The sequence below is a fragment of the Amphiura filiformis genome, chromosome 8 (assembly GCF_039555335.1).
Source record: "Amphiura filiformis chromosome 8, Afil_fr2py, whole genome shotgun sequence".
NCBI lineage: Eukaryota > Metazoa > Echinodermata > Ophiuroidea > Amphilepidida > Amphiuridae > Amphiura > Amphiura filiformis.
In genome coordinates this window covers 16,864,075-16,878,324 of record NC_092635.1, presented here as the reverse complement: position 1 = coordinate 16,878,324, position 14,250 = coordinate 16,864,075, and the positions used below count along the sequence as shown (strand labels likewise).

Sequence of the window (14,250 nt, the reverse complement as noted above, 5' to 3'; positions counted from 1 at the left end):
TCTGTCATGCTTGTGTGAAAAAAAACATCGCTTAGTAACTCAAAAACGGCATGTCGCAGATAGGTCAAACTATACTTTTTATAAATCGTTGAGGTGAGAGGAATACTTGGTAGGCATATCATTAACGTTATCAAACCTGCATTTGAGCAAGTTTAAAATTTCACGCCTGTGTTGATCTATACAGTATACGGCCACTTTTTAACTTTGGGACTTAGTAACTTGAATGTGTTTTAGGATCATCTAAGGAACCTCAAAAGTTGCTAATTGTGTGCTGGTTTAAGGGTGCAAAGGTTAGCTCCCGTCTAGGATGCGGTTTTGTTTTACTGAATGATTTTTCAATTGTTTTTCGATTTCTTGATGATTTTGCTGGATCATTTCTTTCAAAAAAATTATTCATAGTGGCTGATATTGATGTATGATGGATGTGATCAGGCGCCCTGTATGTGATGGGGTAAGTCCAGTCACGTGTGTAAAGTGAGGTATGAGAGCATGGCTCCAAATACCCAATATACAAGGGACATGTACTATACTTTTGTCATTGTCAAATATTTAATTTCCACGGGACTATTTAATGAAATTCAGCGCAAATTACCCTAGGTCCCTTAGTATTTTTAATGTTGGGTGGGACTTGAGGGAAGGATATTACAGATATTTAATCAAAATATTTCGATTGTTTTCACACAAAATTAAACACACAGTACACGTGTAAGGTTATGAACAATGTAAAAGCGTAACAGCTTTTATATCATAAAATGAAAAATATGAAAGTCGGTTTTGTGTATAATTACAAAACAGTCGATGAAAATGTCAAGGTTTGTTGAAAATACTTGTCACGGAAGACTTATAGAATTAATATGAAAGTTACAAAAACACCTCGATTGAAAACAATTATTGTTCATAGCAATTTTGTATATTAGAACATCAAAAACAATACACTTGAAATTTGGTATCATGCGTTGTAAAAAATTATCAAATATATTTAAGATATAACTAATATTATAAAAGATCAATTTTGTCGAAAAATAGCATGAATTATAACATGTTTGAAGATATATCACTCTTAATATCAAGAGTCAAAAGTGGTAATACATTATGATTATCATATTATAATCTTTGAACTTGTAATTCACTATTATTGACTTTGGCAATATACATTATAATGTTAGAGTTTCAATTTCTAATTCACTATTATGAACACTGCCGAATAACAGTTGGCTATAAACCGTCCCTATTTAACACATTTACCGCGAGTAGCGATAAAGCTTTCATTCTCTTTAATTCTGCCAACAGAGAGGGACGTTATGAATTTTTAGCAGTGAAAGGTTTATACCCGGGTTCTATTGGACTCTATGCCGCGATCATGACTTATTCATAAGGCTGCGATCACATAGAAGTATACGGTATACGCTATATGAATACGCTCATTCGATCAGGCTGAGTTCACATAGTATACCCTGTGTGAACTCAGCTTGATCGAATGAGCGTATTTCGTATATTTCTATGTGATCGCAGCCTAAGGGTCCATTTTGATACCAAACGATACACAACTTGGCCAATATGATGTCATGAATCGAACCTGATGACCAGAGAAGATGGTGCTTGACAAGGGTCAAAATATCCCTTTAAAATGTTCGGTCATGCATGCACATCATATCAGTTGACCCAATATATGATTGTGTGGGTCCTTTTAAGGGGGTACTACACCCCTGCCCAATTTTGTGCCTATTTTTGCATTTTTCTCAAAAATTATAGCGTATTGGTGACAAGTAAGATATGTATATTATAGGGGCAAGGACTACAACTACTGCACTGGAAATGTATTTTAGCACAGACAACAGTTGTGGAGTTACAGTCAAAAATATGGGAAAACCAATATTTGATCAATAAATCAATAACTACTTGCCTTGAGTTGCTAAATTTTCAGTGCAGTAGTTGTAGTCCTTGCCCCTATAATATAAATATCTTACTTGTCACCAATGCGCTATAATTTTTGAGAAAAATGCAAAAATAGGCACAAAATTGGCCAGGGGTGTAGTACCCCCCTTAAGACCCATATGCGTATGGATTTTCCATGACAATAATAAGATGTAGCATCAATAGCTCATCATGATCATTACAGTCCACATAAAATATAAAAAAAGAATAGTAAGAATATCTTATACATATGTCATTATTTGGTATTATACGAAGCTGGAAACGACTATACTTTCAATTTCGAACTAATAATTATACGGTGGTTAAGAAATACATTGGTAAATAAGCCTACAAAAAATACAATACATTATATTTTTTCGTATAATGGACGGCATGTATACCATGTGTATGCATGCATATATTATTTACTAGTCTGTATTACAATAGATATGCTTAACTACTCCCCATTCAAGGAAAATACTGTTCCGCACTTTTTTTTTTGATTGAAAAAATATCATTTTGTTTTGCCAAATGAAATATAGTTCAATCTAATCCTTTAGTTGGCACTAACTGGCAATAAAAGTCTTTTTGAGGGGAAGTGGGCCAAAAACATGCAATTGTGCATGTTTTCTTACAACTGCATTCTCGGAATTCAAAACTTGCAAGTCTAAGCACTCAAAAGCTTGAGTAGGACAATGGGCAAAGAATTTGTTCAAAATTATAATTGAGTGTAAACGAGATTTGAAAATGTGCTTTCCAAAAATTAGAATGCATAACCTGAAATTAGTCTTTGTACATGTCTTTAGGCTTGATTGTTACATCATACGAAAAGCGCATGTTGCCATGGTTGTTGGCTCTTATGATTTCCAACAGTTAAAAAAATTGGGTTTCATTGCCACTTACAAAGGATTAGTATTAAGCTATATATTTGACAAAACAAGATACCTTTAATCAAAAAACATACAAAATTAGTGCCGTATTTATTTTCTGGAATCGGGAGCAGAACCGACTTTCGTGTTCAAATGGAAAAGGAACTCGGTTGTTTTAGCATACTTGTTATTTAAAAATACTTTCATAGAATACTAGTAGATGAAATCTTGTTATTTTCTTGTCAGAATGATTCTGTAACTCATTTCAACTATAGGCCTACAGCCTATAAAGGATTGCGAAAAAAGATTTCATTTCAAATATTTGAAGATTAAAGATTAACAATTTTTATATTAAAGTTTAAATCCAATATTGAATTGTTCACTAACCACTCTTTTGCGGGATTTATTCCAAGTCTTGAAATGTATACATTACAGAGGTAGGCCTCTGTGATTTCAAATATAAAGTTTATGTGAAACATTATTTGCAAATTGGTAAAAAATATCAGTTGTAGAAAAAAATACGAAAGTTAATCGGAATCTAAGCCAATCCTGCATAATTTCCTTGATCATTGATAGTTAGTACACATACACAATTGGAAGACTCAATTATTGCCACGACAGTCAATTCTAAAGTTTGTCGGTGCATGTATCAAAAATTGATTTTGTTAAAACATTGCATGTTAATGTTGCACAAATGGTACAAACAATTTTTTTTAAAGTGAGTTACATGCATGCCGTTAATATTGATTCAACACAATTTTAAAGAGGCCTTTAGAGAATACGAGATTATTTACGACAAGATGTACGGTAACCTATTTTTGGATTGTGACTTCTGCAACAAATCCGATTATCCGTAACATATCAAATTTGCAATGACGAAATTATTGTAAGTTGCCACATAATTGATTTCACCTGTTGATTGAAACAAAATTTATAGTCTATACAAATTATGGTATAAAATTTAGTTTGGCAGTATATTGCTTGTTTTATGGAGGATGCAAATCCATTGTTATAGGCATACAATGTATCACGAACGTCGAACATGTGATACATTTAATAAGACACTATATATTGATATGCAGCAGCGTCATATATATATTGAAGGCTTTCAGTGACATGTTACCAAGTCAAAGAAGGAAGATAACATAACCTCCGAGCATCAAATCTATATCTGAAAAGCTACGCGAACTATAATTGACCAAACACATAATGTTGAAGCATAGAACGGTTGATCTTGATCATATTGATAGATCTTCTAAATTTGTTCAAAATGGAATGTTCATTTTTATGGAAGCCAAACGTCTCAAGGTATCATACATGTATAGACATTATCAGATCACGAACAGAGAGCACACGCAGACATAGACACCAGACCGAACTGATCACTCAAGTTCCACTCTTCAGCCAGGCTTCTGACTGATACTGCAACAATTATTTATACATCACGTACACAAACCACTGTGCATATACAGTAGCAACATTTTCACCAACACAACAAGGCATGCACTACGCACATGTACTGCAAAATATACATCACTGGCTATCCATGGTTTTATACAAAATACTTTTGGCCATCTTAGAAACATTTGGCACGGGCAGGATTAGTTTTTACAACATTTTGTTGTAACATATGAAACAAAACAAAAAAAACAACTAAAGCTTTCGATGTCGAGGACAAAATTAAGTTTTCGCAATATCTGTTGCTGTGGGTGAACTTCCGTTTGTCAAAACCACAGGTTTGGTTACTATGTCCTTCGATGTGCCGTTTGATGAAGCAGTCCCGTTAGATTCTCCGTTATAGTCTTTGGACAATCCGTTTGTAAATACCTTCTTTGATGCTCCATTACTAACAATCTTCTTTGATGATCCATTCGACAATTTGTTAGAGGGTCCTTTTGACAATTTCTTCCCACGTCCATTTGAAGCCATCTTGTTAGGTGATGCAGTAGACACACGTTCCTTAGAGGGGGCATTTACTCTATTTTCTTTCAGTGGTCTATTTGTTGCAACCAATTCCTTGGACTGACCATTGATACCAATCCCATTTGATGGTCCATTAATTAGACCTAACCCTTTCTTTAACTGGTGATCATGACCATTTGTTTTCACACATTGTTCGGGTGACTTTGGTTTATAAACATCTCCAGATGGTCCAGGTTTCGAGTCTGCAATAGCTGCAGCTTTTGTACCTTCTACCTTCTGCTTTTTGTTTGGTTCGTACACTCTGTATGTCAGTGGAAGTGGTTTCCTCTGAAAAATATTTTTAAAATACATATAAAGTGATAAGTATGAACATTTTCACTAAAAAATGCCACCTTTACAGTAGAATTTTACACAAATCTCCTTGTTAATCTTTGTAAGAAGCCTACTCACAATTCCAAGAAATTTACTTTTACTTACTACCAAGGAAACTCTTCAACGGAAAATGACCGGAAGATCGATATGAGAGATCAACTCATTATCACTGAAGAAAGTGTACCATACCATATGCGAAGTACAAGTTACAAGTAATTTTGTTTTTCCTTGTATGTATTTTATTTCATAAACAATGCTACATGTACTGTACCACCAGCACACGTAAACAGTCGTTTTAATTATCTCGTCTCCTTCCTCAGACATCTCATACCGCAAAATTTGCTTGATTTAAAATAAATTGCAGTTACAAAGAAAACAAAGCTACACACGTACCCTTCTCCAGTTAAATATGTAGGCTACATCCATGAGTGAGTAATGGTCATACAACGCCTCTTCCTCGTCATCTCTGTGCATCACCTCTATCTGCAGAAACATTAACGATGCCTTCACATTAGTCACAACTTATACTGCTATCAATGATGTGTTACGCCTAGCTGTTAACATTCATTTCATAACATCTAAAACTTGCGCTTTCAAAACTTGTGCATTTCGATCCGCAAGATGCCTTTGGTCGTGATGACCGGTCAATGGCCAGTACCTGACTACGAGGTGGGTATGTTAGCTTTCACACGCACAGATCAATGAATTTTCTGTAAGGACTCTCCATGATATTTCGTCACTCTGAACATGTGCACTTTAGTAGCGAGTCAACTTAGGTGTAATACACGTATACCCTAGGGGACACCCGAATTTACCTGTTAAAAATTGAACCCAAGTTTAACATTTTCGTCCATATAGCCGATTGCTTGAAAAAAGTCAGCACTTATGATTTGCCAATGTCAGTGCCTTTCACGTTAATTTCACTGTAATATGTATGAATGAAAGCACATGTAAAATATGTGTTTATGTTACGTTAATCATTCATGCGACTATATTCAATTGAGACAATTTGATTTACCTATTATTGTGTTTTTTGTAAGTTGTAGTGTGTTTATTGATAATGATTTCTTCATTTATGTTCTTGTTTCTACAACTCTTTAATTGTATCTCGTCAAAGGACAAAACTGTCAGTGTTTAATGCCATTGTACTACTACTAGTCGTAAGTATGAAACACCAGTAAGTATATCACTGACAATCATTACATACGATCATTTTGATACAAAAATATAAGTTAATTTTGATCGTTCATAGATATACACCCCACTGCATGTGACATTAAAAACTATAAGTGTTGTCCCCGCCCGGGTCCCCGCCAAACGAAGTTTGGAAAGCCTGGGTCTACAGATACGCCGCACTGCATTAAACATAAAACGTTTGAACCAAAATCAAGTTTATAACACGCTTATATTGTTTTTATTGTGTTTGCTGGAAAGTCAGTAGAATTGAAAAACAAAATTATGGTTTGTACACATGTATGTGTTTTAAATATACCGAGGCATACTATGAAAATGGATTCTCATACCCTGTATGTTGTTGGAAGACCAAACTTGTATCTGATGAACTTCTTGATGTGGACGATGCACACTGCCGCAGGACAACGCAAGTATCTTCTGTCAATTATCTTGTAAATTAAATATTAAAAACAACAAATTTAACATCACACATTATTCGTATTCGACATTTACTCTAAACATGAAAAACACTTTCTTCATACACACATCGTATTGTTGAAGCACTGCTTAGCATACAACTCTTGTGGTTAAAATAATGATGAAGAAGAAGTAGTAGAAGAGAAATAGAAAAGAAGAAGATGATGATGATGATGATGATGATGATGATGATGATGATGATGATGATGATGATGATGATGATGATGATGAATCAGTATCTGATGATCATTAAATGATCAAAGAAATCAATGAGCCTCCATCAAACCTAGCTCGAATTATCAATTTAAATCGCTTCCATATCTGCCTTTTTCTAGCTCTATAAGCAAACCATCTCTCACCTCCGCCGGTATCGTTCCGCCATTCAATCTTTTCTTGGAAGCATCCTCACTACTTGTGCTCGGTTGATCAATGTCCTCTACAGGTAAGTAGTACTCTAGCGATAGACTGATGTGTTCATCGTTACTCAGGATTGGAAGATCACCGACTTCCCCGCGCATTTCATTGGCGTTTGGTCCAGTTAAATTTTTACCTGAAAATAGAATAATGAAATTCACACGTTCGCTTACCAGTATACTTTTGAAGAACACACTACGAATTCGCATTTCCTTTCATTGATAGCAACTTTATTCGATATGAATGCGAGTTTATTGCGTTTACATCATTATAAGTTTCTTTTCAGTGTTTTCTGATATTGCTGCACTACAATTGTAAAATAAAACCATTTACGTTGCCTAATTTTCACACGTACTTCAATTCATATTTCATTGTAACATTCACTATTACGTTTCATTTTATACCATATTTAGTGAATCAGTATTTTGTTCGCATCACAGATTCTTCATTACCATGGACAATGAAAGATCAGTTTTCAGGTAAGTGCGTTTGTATCTTCCACAAGCTTTCTTCTTTCTTCCTTAATACCCTAGTGCACAGATCGCAAATGCACAGATCGCAAATCATGCAAATATAGGATCGGTTTCATTTACGTTTAAATCATGGTTATCTTCTCTGTCCTATACTTACAAATCTCAAACAATTGTGATAAGTATACATTGGAAATGCAACTGAATATGTTTTATGCTTGCGTAATAGTAAAAACATAAGGACACATCTAGGAGTTGCCTCTCGCGTGTATACCTAATCACGATATACCTATTATGGCCGGACTATTATGTCACAACTAAACAACTATTAGCAATTAAACATCTCGGTGATCTTACCTTCTTCTGGGTATTTTGCATAAAAGTCTCTCCTTCGTTTCATTTCATCTGAATTGAAAATAATAACGTAGTTAAACTAGATTTAATGAATTAAAAACATAATCAGCTATTCAGACTACGTCGCTACACGGTACCGTACAGAATTAATAGGTAATTATGAACGCATATAATGGAAATAACTAGTTTTTACAACTGCCATTATGTAAATTTTATGAAAATCATGATAAACAGAGATTTTAAACAGTGAAAATTTATGAAAATCACTTTTTTGTTCGATTTCGTCATTTTTGTTTTCCGATATGTTCATATTCAATAAAGAACCCCATATTCGATCATTTACCTTTAAAAAGGTTGGGAACCAACTTATATACGAGGTTTTGCTTGGTTTTGTCCGGTCTGAAAAAAAATAAGAACACATACATAAATGATATAATAGACATTGGAATCTTATTAGCGCTAAAATACAACTTTGCATTCATCAACTATTGTCAGATGAAAATATGAAAGAAAACACCTCGGAATGGTGCAATACATGTATGATTTCGAAGTTTTCACTGAAACATTGAGAAGTATAACGATCCACTTATGTCCTACATGTAATAACATACATGAACAAAATAATAAGCACCATACATAATACATTACATGTGGCATGCATATTATACAGTTAATTTTTGCATTAAAACATTTGGAAGGCTAATTTTCAGAAAATTATTCTTAAAACATTCTTAATAACACCTACATTTCCCTCCTATATATGAGTAACTTAAATTACTTAATACGTATCATTTTTTTGCCGAGCACCGATATGATACACTTTCTATACACTTTTTGTTTTCCTTACTTTATGATTTTACTTAAAATCAAGTGACACGTTGATTAAAACATATGTAATTAATATTACCTGATATTGTTCAATGGCTTGGTTTTGTGAATCGGTATATCACACACAGGGCATTTTTGGTTTCTCTGCTCCACGTAACGAAGGATGCACGTTCGGCAAACTGTGGAAAACAACAACAGTTACAACACCAATTACAACATTTTTCAAATAAGCAACAGCAGTAATAATAAAATATAAACGTTACCCCGCTACTTCAAACAAAACTGGGGGGTGTAAACCAGTAACATATGTGACGTGTCATGTCATAAGGAGACACTTTTGGGCAGGATCGTAAATGGAGAAATAGCCAAAAATCTGTCCCGGGTGATTTTTTCACAATTTGGGTTTGTTGCGAATTTGTGATGTTATTAATGTTAAAAATATTGTCTGATAGTTTCAGACCGGAATATAACTGGCATGTGGCATCTTGCATTTTTGAGACATTTTTCAAGGTAATTCCTACTCTCAACATTGTCAATAATATTTCTCAATTTCCAATTTTATAATACCATAACTTACGAACTCAATATCTTCGCTTAGGAATGTCCAATATTTCATTGGGAAAAACGGCGTTGTGGAGCAAAGTATCTCTAAGATATGTAAAAACCTAAAATTAATAACATGCCCAAAAGTGTCTCCTTTTGACATGACACGTCACATATTTGCTTTGCTTTATATATGAACAAAATCGATGACTAAATTTGAAAAGTAAACAATTATTACATATTTTGAATACATTTGTTTTATCGAGAATTTTTATAACACTGAGAGCTTTAATTCTGGAGTTAATTTAATTGGCTTTACAATACTTTTGGAAGTTCTTACATGAGTGAAGGCATTCCATGAGTGTAGACGCTTCGACCAGATAACCGCTGCAGAGGCCACATGTTAAATGCGGATTTAACTCCGTCAGTTTCAATCGTGTAGCTCGATGCATTGCTGTCGGGAAAAACATTAAAACCATTGGTTAATTTCAAGCGGCCGATTCGGACAACTATGTAACTTGCACTGATCATGCTGATGAGAAGTGTACTTATACGATACAATATTGCTTACTTGAGGAAATTCGTACAGATTGTTCATGTGAATAATATGAAGGCATAGGTGACAGGATTTAGCATGCAGATATGCTATTCCTCACTATACATGAGGCCTGAAATTGAATGGCATACCTATATCATCACCTTCCATGTAAACCTTTATTTAACAAGTTTCCCTGACGTTTGCCGTGAACTATTGCAGGAACCCGAACACAGTGCAGGAACTACAGGGTGTATCAAAATGATTGGTACCGACGACTTTTCATTTTTTACCGATTTCTTTTACTATTTTTTGTACCAGTTTGGGGTAAATCATTTACATATTTGTAATTATAGTAGTTTTATCTTCTCTAAAAATTTTAGATCATAAAGATAGCATTTTCTGTTCAGAAGTTACATGATTCTAAAGGAAAGTAGGTGTTTTACACTTTTCATCGTAACGCTGGATCAGTAGCGCAACGTTTTCAAAGCTCTATTTTACTACAAATACCTTGTGAGAATGATATGTTGAAAATCATGGAAATGTTTAATTTTTCCTTGCCTATTTCTTCATTCATAATGATATAAATGTTCTAATCAATATTTATTGGTTGAGAGTAATATTATTGACTTGAATAATTTAGGTGGGGTGGAATAGGTTTGTGTATCAACACCTTCCAGTGCGGTAATTTATATTGTAGTATTGAGATTACTATTAAGTAGATGGTGTGGCAGAATGGCTACAGACTGTTGGCAGTGTAGGTTAGGTTAGACCTGGTAAAAGTATTCCACAGTATTCCACACTTCAGCATGCATTCATAGTAAAGAATCGCTGGTTAACGCGAAGCTATGGAGAAGTGCAGAGAAGATTTTGAAGACAGTTTCCAAGCGCAAGGAGTATCTCATGGAAACATGCTATAACTATTGTTTCACAATTTGATATGGCCCGTTGCAGAACGGATTCATCCCAGGTGTTAAGTTCATTTAAAATAGGGCTTCACCTCACACTGCCAGGGTGGTAAGGCAGGGACTTCGGGATCTTTCTTTCTAAAAGCATGTGTAAAGCAATTTTTGTTATGTAGACTGAGGTGAGATATTGAAGAGCATGTATGCAATAAATAGTTCAAACAGTGAACCGATTCATCTTGTGTTGTGTAAGTAAAACCATAATTACGTCAATCTTCGTTTAAATGACAATAGCTCCCAGATGCATCAACCTATCATCTCCAGATTATTAGATCAATAAGTTAACATATGCCCCTTTCTATTTATAGTACAAAAACTATATTAATTAGCAATTTTATATTTTTGATATATTTTTGAAAATGTCACATAGCCCGGTACCAATCATTTTGATACACCCTGTATATCATATTTTCGCTCGTTTAGGTTGACCTGAGTGGACACGTCTTTACGATACTATACTTTGAATGCCGAGGCATGAACATGACTAAGGATCAAACAAGCTGCCATGTATGATGATGAGTAGGCCTATAAAAAAGAATCCAGCTGTACGATTGTCCGCTTGCCATGCTTGTAGTGAGGAGGTAAACAAATTCGAACGGATCTATAGAGAATCTAGGCACTTCCTTTGGTAGATCAGATGGAAAAATCTTGTAGGCTATACACGTAGGCCTGTACCTCTAGGTTCACATTATTGAAGGATGGTAAGTAGGCCTAAATCGATATCCTATACTTGTACATCTTTATACACAAATTATGTTGTTTGCTGTGTACCGATGTGCGTATTAAAAGTAAATTAAAAATTCGTTTCACGTCACCACTTGTTTGGAAAAGTGAGGAAGGAGGGAGGTTTAATTTTTGTTTGTTTTTTTTGTTGCTAAATTGACAAAATATAGCAAGACAATTGACAGAACTTTTCAGCATCCGCCAGGAAAACAATGAAGCCCTTTTTCATCCCTATGAGAACTACCTGCCTATTCGTCAAAAAGAAGTTTTCATTATCAATTGGACCAATCAGCAACATTGTCAGAATAATTTCACCACGCAAATAAAATGGGGTGAATTATTTGAGAAGCTCCATTCTGATTGGTGATTAAAGTGAAGATATCACGTAATTGACCAATCAGAGGCAATATTAGATCGGCAGGTAGTGCTCAGGGGGTTACAATTATGAGGGCAGGGTTAGATTACCTCAGTCCCACAAAATCACTTGCAAGTGATTTACGCTGACTAAACTTGTTTATCAGCATTAACATTTTTAACATTTTAAAAACTACGGCCTATTTCAAAATATGAAAATTGACAAATAAAAATATATGGACTAATCCCAGCGAAACGAATTGACTTTTTATTTCGCCCAACTTCTTTGGGCATATAAAAAAATATAATCATAAATTCATTGTTTTTATTATGAAGTTTCGTATAGAGTCCTATACATGATATTTTTGGTAAAATTACCCTTCAGTAGAAATGGGTAGGCATATCCGTCGAAAAATTATCCAATTCTAAAACAGCACTTGACTTAGCGCAGAAAGTCCTGGAAGCCGACTGGCCGAGCAAGACTAAGTTCGGATTCTATGTTTTAGGTAGGCCTATATTCAACAGGGATAATGTTCGATATTACCAAAAAAAACCACTGCCAATAATTTGATAAACGTACTATAGGCCTATTTCATCGCGAACTTTTGACCACCTCGATGGCTGCCCTGATTTTTTATCAAGGGCATGCAGAACGGGGGTCAAAACTGGAAACCTTCAATAAATAATTGAATTTAGAACTATTATATGCCCCTTTACCTATTCACACCAAAGATCACAACACACTAAACAAAACACAGATCACGGTGTTTGGGGAAAATAACGAGAAAAACCCCGAATTTTAGCCTTGTACCGAAATTGCGGGGTACGAATTTTGCGACATTACTACATTTCATAGCATTTCCCCTATAGGCCAACCCAGGCCAACAGAACACAACACAAGATAGATCACCTTTATTTTAGAAACTCATTTTTCCAAGTCACACGAAAAACACAAATTATCTTTGCTTCTTAAGCAAATTGAACGTAATAGAAGCAAAGTTTAAAATCCATAACTTGTTTCAGTACAAGTTTCTTTGACGAAAGCTCTGAAAATAACGAGAAAATCGAGAAACCTGGAGCACTTTTACGACCGTTCTGCCCAGCAACTATGCAAGAACTGCACGTAGCCATTTTGAAACAACATGCCATATTCAAGATCATGACACCACAAAAATCACCGTAAATTTCGATATTTTCAAGCTTACTGCCACTACAATCTTACGAAATCAAGCACTAGAATATATAAAGATTCGAATTTACCTGTTTATAAGGCACGAAATTGGTTTAATTTCAACACAGGAGCGAAAAACGGAGCCACTTTTACTCGACATAAGTTAATGTCGGGTTACGTATAGCGTTTATATCAGCGTAGCATGTGCATTCAATGCAGCCGTGTCTGCCCGTTGTGTGTGTGCTAAATGTGTACGTGTGTTGTTGTTGTGGGGTTGTTGATGTGGCGGGCGATGATGGCGTATGGCTTATATAGGTCACGTGATGGGCTTTCCCGTTGTTTGGAGTCCGGGTTGTGGAGTTGACAGGATGACAATGCATGATAGCTCACAGTTTTATAGGCCAGCTTTGTGATGTTCTGATGTGAATATGTGGTAGATCCTGGACTCCTGGTGGTATCGCTCCTTTTTTGTTTACAGCGATTCAAATTTTCTTAACTAGGCCTATGGTTTTTTTTATTAGGCCTAAAGAGAAATGATCTTTTTTGGTAGAATAGGGAAAAAGAAAATAACTATAGCAGGTATACATTAAAAAAATATAGGCCTAAAGAGCTAAAGACTGTCACTAGCGAGGAAAATCTGAAGAAAAAAAAATTAAAGATGGGTGACCTGATCGACAGCATCATCCCCCCCCACTTTATTCCGGGAAATTTTAGCATCAGAAGAAAGCAAAACGTCTAGTGCCATTTACCTCAAATTTGATATTGAATTTGATAAACCTGACCACCTTTAGGCCCTAAATATCTGATGATTTCATTGATTTGGTTCTGTCATATTTCACTAAGCATGCTAAGTGATGCATGGAAATGGCGTATCGTTTGTTAGTGCGGGGCCTGTACAAAAAGATGAGTTTATGTTTGGCAGGGGAAAGGAGCAGAAAAGAAGAGAGTTAGGCTATATAGGCCTAATTTGATAGTAAAAATGTCATAATAAAAGTCACACTTTCCAGTCATAGTAAAAGTCACGCTGTTCATGAGACCTATTTGTCATGGCCAATAAGTACAATGGAAGTAAAATAAAATTATTGGTCATCATGTAGATACCAGGCCTAAAATACTACGGGCTTCGAAAAAATGAAATTAAGGCCAAAAAAAAAAAAAGGTTTGC

At 35.0% G+C, this 14,250-nt stretch overlaps 1 protein-coding gene across 1 annotated transcript; it reads right to left on the bottom strand.

Annotated features, from left to right (window-relative positions):
* Nucleotides 1-1,464: 1,464 nt before the first annotated feature.
* LOC140158697 (polycomb complex protein BMI-1-like) lies at nt 1,465-13,372 on the bottom strand. Its single transcript, XM_072181881.1, has 9 exons — nt 13,175-13,372; nt 9,678-9,791; nt 8,874-8,973; nt 8,310-8,365; nt 7,970-8,017; nt 7,088-7,278; nt 6,602-6,700; nt 5,472-5,561; nt 1,465-5,033 (listed from the first exon to the last, which is right to left on the bottom strand). Exons 2-9 carry the CDS (start codon nt 9,787-9,789, stop codon nt 4,464-4,466), a joined length of 1,266 nt encoding a protein of 421 aa, XP_072037982.1. The 5' UTR covers nt 9,790-9,791; nt 13,175-13,372; the 3' UTR covers nt 1,465-4,463.
* Nucleotides 13,373-14,250: the final 878 nt, after the last annotated feature.

What these genes read in the sequence shown, in the direction of transcription:
- LOC140158697 (XM_072181881.1), bottom strand. Translation starts at nt 9,789, where the DNA reads ATGCATCGAGCTACACGATTGAAACTGACGGAGTTAAATCCGCATTTA. An exon ending in TGCAAAATACCCAGAAGAAG is followed by an intron (nt 7,279 to 7,969) that starts GTAAGATCACCG and finishes TTCTATTTTCAG; the next exon opens with GTAAAAATTTAACTGGACCA. An exon ending in GTCTTCCAACAACATACAGG is followed by an intron (nt 5,562 to 6,601) that starts GTATGAGAATCC and finishes ATGTTTCTGCAG; the next exon opens with ATAGAGGTGATGCACAGAGA.